Here is a 10,062-nt window from a genome sequence, read left to right as displayed (position 1 = left end):
GGTCAATGTGGAACAGACCTTATCTGTATCAACTATGGAATACAAAATTATCTTGCTTGGGAATTTTTAGAGAACTTTATGAACAAATGCAATATTTAGATAGATAGATAGATAGATAGATAGATAGATAGATAGATAGATAGATAGATAGATAGATGATAGATAGATAGATTGATTGATTTAAAGGTAAAGGTTTTCCCTTCCCAGTTGTATCTGACTCTAGGAGTTGATGCTCCTCCCCAATTCACAGACCAAAAGCCACCAATGTCCAAAGACCTTTCTGTGGTCATGTGGCTGGCATGTCTATACGTCAAAGGTTTACCTTCCCACCAAAGTGGTACCTATTTGACTACTTGCATTTACATGCTTCCGAATTGCTACATTGGCAGAAGATATAATTTACCAGTAAATAATGTAATCAACTGTACTTTCTTCCTTTGTGCGTTGTTGTGGTAGATAGTTTAGGACCTGTTTGGACCAGGTCATGGAAGTGAGTGGAAAGCATGCGTGAAGTCAGATTTCTGAAAGCGGCATGCATGCGAAACCATCCCCGCCACTGTCACCTCCGCCATTTTGCCGAGCAGAAAGGATGGTTCAGGACGCAGATTACATCCAGCATCTGGAATGTTAATTTAAGGCCAACCATTGAGTACAATTATCACTGTCTTGTGTATTTCTTTTGTGAAGACACTATTGCTTAAGACTAAAAGGAGGGGGACCTGTAATATTTAAATATATAATGCAGACATTTCCATTACTTAGGCAAGAACCTTCTTGAGATGCTAGCATTCAATGTATATGCCTTTATTGTACTTGTATTATGCTTTTAAGCTTAGTCACTTAAAAGCAAACCCCTGTCTTTATTTTAGCCAAACTATAGTTTTTTAAACATTCCTCTCATATCTCCTGCTCTTAGAATGCCAATGTACAACTTTCACTGACAACTGTTTTTAACTCATAGCTGCTGTAATGAGAAAATTAAGGATTGCAGATTTATTACAAATATAATTTTTAATGTTGGATGTTCCCCCTTACCAGCGGGAGCCCCCTTGTGGAGTACTGTGAAGCTGTTACCATGGCAACTCCACTGTGCTGTTCAGTAGAAGCCATTTGAAGGCACAATAGGCTGTATCGTAACAGAACACCCACCCTGAGGGGTGTTAGTGGGGGTGTCTTATCCCCACAGTATTTCTTTCCAGAGAGTAAGTCATCTGTATACCACGTTTGGTTGAAATTGCTCAAGTTATGAGTTATGCTGGAACATACACAAACACACACGTGTGTGTGTGTTTGTAGATTTTCACGGGTACAGGTATGCAGGTCTTGATGTATTCGGGTCTTTTCCCATGTAAGATTGAGAATATCTTGGCGACGTTTGGACGAGGTCCCACTCGCCATCTTCAGGCTGGTGCCTTCATGCACCAGATGCTCTCAATCTTACACGGGAAAAGGCCCGAATACGCCAAGACCTATATATGTATGTATGTATGTATGTATGTATGTATGTATGTCTGTCTTGGCATATTCGGGCCTATTATAGGCCTGCTGTGGATCTGACTGCCAAACCTGTAGAATACTCTGCTTTATTACCTTGAGAGTTACCAAATTGATAAATGAAAATTTAATCAAAAATAATAAAAATTAAAAATAAAGGGAATTTAATTTTTGTTTATTTGTTTCAACGTGAAATAGCTCTACATACCAGTTTTAATAACACTGTGTGTGGTCTTCGAGCTCCAGCTGTTTATATATTTAAGACCAGCTTAGTCTTAGGAAGTAAATAATTACAGTAATTCTCTCTCTCTCTCTCTCTCTCTCTCTCTCTCTCTCTCTCTCTCTCTCTCTCTCTCTCCTCTCTCTCTCCTCTCTCTCTCTCCTCTCTCTCTCTCTCTCTCTCTCTCTCTCTCTCTGTCTCTCTCTCTCTCTCTCTCTCTTTGCTGCTTTGAAAAGGTGGGCAAGATATAGAAGTTCCATGAAATCTTAGTTATCAGGCATCTCCACAGAGTCAAAATAGGTCAAGATGACAGCCACATTGGTGTGATTGAAACAATCATTCATAAAAAAAACAGAGCTTTAATCACGTCTTGACTTTTTTTAGTATACTTCACAGAAAAACTTGTTGATCCTATTTTCATTCAGCTATTCCAGAGGCACTCCATCCCATCTCACCCTCTCAAAAATGATAATACAAATTCTAGGTGATAAATCTTGCTTCATCTTACAATTCTGGGTTTTTTGCTCCATTCTAATTTGCGTGTTACTTTTGACACCTTTTTAAATAGATTAGTTATGCAGTTTTGTCAACTAGGCCAGCGGCCCCCAACCTTTCGGGCACCAGGAACTGGTTCCGTAGAGAGATATTTTTCCGCGGACAGAGGCAGCATGGTTTCATGTGCTGCCTGCATCCCACAGATGGGGCTTTGTTTGTTTGCGTGCCCTCGTTGTTGGCATGCCACAGACTGATGCCAGTCCACGGACCGGGGGTTGGAGACCCATCAACTAGGCTATTTTTGTTTCCCTAGTTTCTTTATAATCGTTAATAAGTATTATGATTTATAAAATTGTAAAAGTTTATAAAATACTTCACATTACAAAGCATCTGTTGCACAAATTGAATGTGGACACACGGAAGGGAAAAAGGAAAGGAAAAGGGAGAAAGAAGGTATACAAGTTTGGCTGTCAGTTTAACATACTTAAAGCCTAGGTTTTAGAATGTATTCTAAATGCCAATGAATTAGCCATGTAGCTTACAATGCTTCCATTTATCAACCTCTGGGGAAAAAGCTGAGGTGGCGCAGTGGTTAGAGTGCAGTACTGCAGGCTACTTCAGCTGACTGCTAGCTGCAGTTCGGCAGTTCAAATCTCACCAGTCTCAAGGTTGACTCAGCCTTCCATCCTTCCGAGGTGGGTGAAATGCGGACCCAGATTGTTGGGGACAATATGCTGACTCTAAACCGCTTAGAGAGAGCACTATGAAGCGGTATATAAGTCAAAGTGCTATTGCTAGTGCTATTGAGATACACAAGAAGTTTCCAAATAGGAAACAGGATGGGAGCCAGTTTTGGTGTACTGAGTAAGCCAATGAAATTGAAACCAGAAGATGTGAGTTCTAGTCCCATCTTAGGCATGAAGCCAACTGGGTGAAAGGGGCATGGGCAAACCACTTTAAAATATTGCTACAAAAGCTGCAAGGACTTGTCCAAGCACTCACAAGCAATCAACAGTGATTTGAAGACATGCACATGTATAGTTTCTGAATAATAATGTCAGTTTGATATGCTCAAGTCATGATGATACAACTATGAATTCACATTTAAACATTAAGCCTACTTTCCATTTCCTCTTGTGAAGTTTGTATGTCCCTGTTGTGTTCTTACCACTTTCCAGAATCTTAGTTTCAGGCCAACTACAAATATCCTGAATGCTGTGGGTTGGAATCCACATCATTCACCGGGTTGTAACCGGTGGTGGGTTTCAAAATTTTTTAGAACCTCTTCTGTAGGTGTGGCCTGCTTTGTGGGAGTGGCTTGGCAGCCATGTGACCAGTTGGAAGTGGCTTGCCGGCCATGTGACCGGGTGGGAGTGGCTTGGCAGTCATGTGACTGGATGGGCTTGTAAAATGTGTAAAACTTGTAAAATGTGGTGAAACTCACTTAACAATGCTCTTGCTTAGCAACCAAAATGTTGGCTCAGAAACTCTGGCATTTGAAGCACGCAAGTCTTAAAGCTGTCAAGTTACACGACCCTTGCATCCCTAACCCTTTAGGGACAAAAACCCCAGGAATGTTTAAACCTGACAGCTTTAGTACTTTAAGGTTTAGATAGGACTCTTAGAGGCGGGCAGGGCGATTGGTGAGCCAGCCAATCAGTGAGCGGTGGGCAGGGCAAGCGTGGAGCGGATGGGCAGGGGGAGGGAGCTGGAAACGGTTCTAAATGGCACATGGAAAACGCTTCTATACCTCTTCTATAAAAGAGATTAGAACTGGCAGGAACCCACCCCTGGTTGTAACCAAGTTGATTACGAAAACAGCTCTGTTTTTGTGCCACTTAGCAAAGCGGTTTGTTTATGGAGCTAGGTGTGCATGGCAGAGCAGAGAGAGAACACTGTGGCTTTCTTCAATCTATACTTTAAGGTTGGAAATCCTGGAAAATCTCAAGCCAATAACCAGGAAAAGGGAGGAACTGTTATTTAGGTGTACAATAAGCAGCTAAATGACTCATCAGCATTACAACAAAAATATTCTTTATTTTCTTTCTATAAGGTTAATTCCTTGTCTCGAATCATTATTGTCTCTACACAAGTTTGGCCTTGTATGCTTTTGATATATGTCCACACCAGTGGTGAAATTCAAGTTTTTTTACTACTGGTTCTGTGGCTTGATGGGTGTGGTTTGGTGGTTATGGCAGGGGAAGGATACTGCAAAATCTCCATTCCCACCCCACTCTGGGGCTAGCCAGAGGTGACATTTGCTGGTTCTCCAAACTACCATATTTTCGGAGTATAAGACGCACCTTTTTCCCTCAAACAAGAGGGTAAATCTGGGTGTGTCTTATACCCTAAATACAGCATTTTTTGCCTCCTGAAACTCTGCCCATTTGCAAAAATGGCCATGCATACCCTTTAGGGGGCTTATAGAGTGCTCCTGGGGCTGGGGAGGACAAAAATGAGTGAAAAACGGGCCTTTTTTGCTTGTTTTTGGCCCCTAACCCCTAGGAGCACTCTATAAGCCTCCTAAAGGCTATGCATGCCCATTTTTTTGACAAAAAAAGGACCCTTTGCGAAAAATGGGCCGTTTTGGGAAGGTCTGCAGAGTGCAAAAACTATTTTTTTTTAATTTGCCTCTTCAAAATCTTGGTGTGTCTTCTACTCTGAAAAATATGGTACTCAAAATTCCCGCTACCGGTTCTCCAGAACCTGTCAGAACCTGCTGGATTTCACCCCTGGTCCACATCTTTTTTGCATCAGAGTTGCTTCTGTATTATTGGCTGATTGGTACCATCTTGTGATCTGCCCAGAATCATATACCTTTTATGTATTTTTCTCTGAGAAATTCCTCTGAGACGGTAGTTGTTTTATCATTATAATCTTTCTATATACTCCATTATTTATTTATTTATTATTTATTAGAAAATTTATATTGCTGCCTAATCACAGGTGGCGACTCAAGGTGGCTTACAGGGGCATAAAAACATCATCTATAAAATAAAAATTATCACAGATGGTACCTGCTATTATCAGAAGACAGTAGGTCTCCAATTCTGATACTGTCCACAGTCTTCATTCAAAATGTAAGGCTAGATTATTTTTATACGAGCGTATTATTAATGTGCTTTATGTCTTTTTTTTTTCAACAGATTGATGCGTCCTTTCAGCCTGAGCGTATCTTAGAAAGAATTTGTAACTGCCACTGCACAAATTTGTCTAGAATTTGTACTGTGTCGCATTTCCATGGGGACCGTACAAGATCCACTGAGATCTACTAAGCTTTCATTGGTCACAGCTGAAGAATCTCCTAAACACCTGTGCAAGCAAGCGAGCATAGAAAGCAGCAGTAATGGATATCCTTTTACTGCCAAGGACCAGCTGTCTGGAGGATGCTTGTTGGAAGTGAACTCTGGCAGAGAAACCAACGTTCCAAAGAGTGACTGGCATTGTGAATATGACATTAAGCATCCAAACATACTTTCTCCTGGGTCCTTCAGCTTTTCCAAAGAAGGCAGCATGGCAGCTCCAGAACCAGTAAGTTACGCTAAGCAGGAGGGCTCTAGAGCCAAGGTCCAAGCCTCAATACCTGAAGCCCACCCCTCAGAGCATGGTGAAGTTAAAGTGCCTCTTACCCAAGAGGCTAACCAAAATATTCCAAGCAGTGGCGGACAGTCATGTAATATAATTGATAAAGCAACCGTACTTCCTGGAGGAGACCTTGATGTTACGGAGAGCAAATCCAAGGATTATTCCATTGTTCCTTCCCTTCCTATTTATTCTGATATCCAGCAAGCATCTCCTGTGGGGAAGGACACTATGTGCGAAGTTATCATCTCTGAAACCAGTCAAGTCTTGGTTTCGTCTGATGAGGTGGGTCTCAATCCAAAAGCTCCTGTTGGTGTGGAAACGGAATTGGGGAATGCAAATGATGCAAATGTCTGTCCTAAGACTGAGCCACAGACTGCATCCGAATTTAGCAACCTGGAGACATCGTGTATGGGCAGTGAGGAGCCTACAGCAAAAGTGGTACCAAACCTGTCCAAATTCAAAGACACAGGTACAATGACTGTAAAGCCCGAGAACAAATCTGTAGAGGCAGAGACGATAAGCAGGACTCATCAAGACGCTGAGGTTCAAGCTGTAGCCAGTGTGGAAAGCAGGTCAGCTTCTACCAGCCCAAGTATCTTGACAGCATTCTTGAGGGAGAACATGTCTCCTGAGGCGAAACAAGACCAAGATCAGTTGCACGTGATTTACACGGGAGCCAGAGGGAAAGAGCAACCTGAAATCATTGGTGACTTTGCAGCCACTGTCCAAACACCTTCCCCCATTGGCATCATGCACAAGGTACGTGTTCAAATACCACCTGCAAGAGAAAACCCTCTGGGAAGTCCTAATGTCAGACTTCAGGAGAATCTCACAAACATGCACGATCCGATCTGCGCAGCTTTGTTGGATAAGGCAGCAAGGGTGTGTTCATCTGATGATTCTCAGGAAACTTTGGCCAAGAGGACAGAGGTGCAAACGACGGGCGTGGCTAAAAATCGCGGCGACGTTCCGCAGCAACTGTCAGACAATTCGGTTTTGCAGAAGGCAAGACCCGTTTCCCAAATCAGTCTGAGTTCTAGTCATCCGCCCGTGTCTACCCAGCACTCTGCAAACTTTGAAACCAAACTACCTCCATGTTTTGCAACCCCAAGCATCGATAGTAGATATCAACCCGCTGATCCCTCTTCGTTCCGAGAACATCCTCTTCCTTTGTGTCCCAGGACATCTGAACAAGCCAAGGCTATAGTTATCGGTATGGATACTGAAAGGACCTATCAGGAGAAACAGCTGCAGATCAAGGCTGTTGATAACCTTGAGACAGCTCTGCCCAGTTTTCCCATTGCTATGCATCTAAAGAGAGAAGGAAAGGTCCATCTCATATCTGAAGAACAAAAGATCAACATGACAGGGTCTATTATTGGCTCCCGAACAATGAGTGCTCCAGTTGTAGCAGAAAGCAAGCAAGATACGGTTCCTGGTAATTCCAAGACAGAAACTTTGGCCAGTCAGAATCCAATCTCCAAGTTGAGTAGAAGTTTTGGCGCTGCCATAGGAATCCAGAGTGATAAAATCCAGAAGGGCCTGGTGCTTGATGTGCCAGCTGCTCCTACTTCTTCAAGTCCTACACCACGTCTTGGTGAAAAGAAGAAAGGGCCCAAGGCTTTTGCTGCCGAGGCGAAAATGCACCTGAAGCAGTCCAAGCGTGTTAGGGATGTTGTGTGGGATGAACAGGGCATGACCTGGGAGGTTTATGGAGCATCCCTAGATCCAGAATCGTTGGGAATCGCTATCCAGAACCACTTGCAGAGGCAGATCAGAGAGCATGAAAAACTGATCAAGGCTCAAAGCCCCCAGGCCCGTAAATCCATATCTTCAGATACATCTTCAAACAAAAAATTGAAAGGGAGGCATCACAGCGTTTTTCAGTCCATGCTGCAGAATTTCCGGCGCCCAAATTGTTGCGTTCGTCCTGGGGCTTCTTCTGTGTTGGACTGAAAAAAAAAAAAATCAGAAACGAGGATGGGAACGTAACACATCCGTTTGTGCGCACTTGTGTACTTGCACAAGGAACTCTATGGATATTTGAGATTCTAATACGCTGATACAGGGTTGAGGGGAGAGGAGATGATGACAGTATATTTCGTTCCCACTGGTTAACATGCCTTCATCTGTCGAATTTCTGCAAATAACACATGAAACATTCAGGTTCATGCCGGGAACCTCCCGGTCATTTGCCAAAATAAAATAGAAGTACGTGGTGAAGCACAATTCAGAATGTCAGGTTACGTAAGTAACCCACATTAGCTTTAGATAAAAAGAGAGGGGTGACTAAATCTTAAATAGATTGTTTTATTTTTTTCATGAGATAATGTAGAAAAACATTCCCAAACTGGGGAATGGAAAGAAGGAAAGTTGGGTTGGATTAGAAAGGTTGGGTTGGGTTAGAAAAGTTAGAAGGAATGGTGCTTTCTTAACTCTATAAACCACAGGGGTGTCTTAACTTGGGAACTTTAAGACTTGTGGACTTCAACTCCCAGAATTCCCCTGGGGAATTCCCCTGGGGAATTCTGGGAGTTGAAGTCCACAAGTCTTGAAGTTCCCAAGTTTAGACACCCCTGGTATAAACCCTTCAAAGTTGAGACTCGTCTACACATTAGATGCAGGATCTAGTGCCCAAACCCTTCCAGCTGAGTTTTGCCCATTGGCAGCCACTGCCAGCTTTGCCCCACTGAAGGTGCTTAATCTCAAATGAAAAGTGCATAAGTTTCCAACTGTCCTGATACTTCAAAGCCAGATTTTGTCTTAAGCATTTGGGATTTCCGTGTATTCATTTACATGCTGCTTTTTGTTTTGTGCCTTGTTTTCTCTAATGATTCTCAGAGAACGGATGAATACACACACACACACACAAACACACACAGCACATAATACTAGAGAAAATAGGATGGATGGAAATCTAGAGTGGATTGGAGAAATTAAGAATTGGTAGAATCTTTTGCAGTCTTTTTTGTGTATACATTTCCAGCCTATATAATGCCTGCTGCGTGGATTTTGTCTGCTTGTTTTCCTGATATTGCCTGATGGCTAGGGAAATCTGGGAATTGAAGTCCATACAGTTGAGAACTGTAAGTTCTGAAGGTTGAGAACACTCATCAAAGGGAAAAACAACTGCATTTACAGAAAAATATTCAAATCGTCATTGAACTTGATACGACTTGTTTTTGAACAGATGCGTACAAGATTCTCCTGCTAACTTGGAATCGTATATTTGGAACACATTGTATTAGGGAACAATTTATTATAATATACACAAAGCAGAGTTGTTTATTTGTAAAAAGATCAGTGTCAAGCTAGTAAGATCTTACTCCCTTAAATGGGTTACAAACCACAAATAGAAAATGAAGTTCTATGTGTTGTATTTTTATCTGATCCTCTATGCAAATATAAGAAGATTCAGTAATTGATTAACATGCTTTACATGTAGAAATCACAATGTTTTGTCTAGTATCAACAACAGACTATGTCAGTCTGGAGTGGTGTTTCTCAACTTTGGATACTTTAAGAAGTGTGGACTTCAACTTTCAGAATTCCTCAGCTAATATGGCTGTCTGGGGAATTCTGGGAGCTGAAGGCCACACATCTTCAAGCAGCCAAGGTTGAGAAACATTGGTCAGGATATATATATATCATAAAATAGCTTCGTCATATTGAGCTGCTATGAATCATTAACACAACAGTTCCACATGGTAATGAAATTATTCTAATCATATGGAAATTATGGTTGGTAATATATTAGGGAAAACAACATGATTGTGAGCTGCTATTCATAACAGCTGTGCTGTATATTACCTCTAGTATTGAAGACAATTCTCCAGTTTTTGGGAAAACAGGCCAGAGGATTATATTTTCATAGTAAAAGCCCAGGGTGGAAACACAAAGATTAGATAATTTACTCATGTTACCAGCAGAGCTGAGATTCTTAAAGCTATAATCCTCTCACTTCTGTTCATTCATTCTACTTAAATTTGACTGCTTTTATGTGCTTAATAACTAAAGAGGTTTTTGAAAAATTGAGCCATTTTAATAAACTTCACATAAATCAATGTTATTCTTCAAGTGAACCAGTTTTTTTTTAGGATTCCTTTGGAGAAGCAATTATCTGAAAAGGTTCTCCTTGAAAGCAGCGGAGGGAAATTTTACACCAAGGAACTAAAATCTGGCTTGTTGTATTGTAATTTGAAGATTATGCACTAACAAATTTATTGAAATCATTGGAATTGGCCCCTAAACTGAGAAAAGGATTCCTA

General features: G+C 41.5%; 1 protein-coding gene across 1 annotated transcript in view; it reads left to right on the top strand.

The window, feature by feature from the left end:
- Positions 1–8,296, top strand: part of LOC116513231 (G protein-regulated inducer of neurite outgrowth 3-like) — a 217,165-nt gene extending 208,869 nt beyond the window's left edge. The window contains exon 2 of the mRNA XM_032224219.1: positions 5,356–8,296. Coding sequence (XP_032080110.1) covers positions 5,450–7,750 — 2,301 coding nt within the window. The 5' untranslated portion in view covers positions 5,356–5,449 and the 3' untranslated portion in view covers positions 7,751–8,296. The remainder of the gene's footprint in view (positions 1–5,355) is intronic.
- Positions 8,297–10,062: the final 1,766 nt, after the last annotated feature.

This window comes from Thamnophis elegans, chromosome 9, assembly GCF_009769535.1.
Source record: "Thamnophis elegans isolate rThaEle1 chromosome 9, rThaEle1.pri, whole genome shotgun sequence".
NCBI lineage: Eukaryota > Metazoa > Chordata > Lepidosauria > Squamata > Colubridae > Thamnophis > Thamnophis elegans.
The sequence above is the reverse complement of the archived record's forward strand: the minus strand, read 5'-3'. Positions and strand labels throughout refer to the sequence as shown.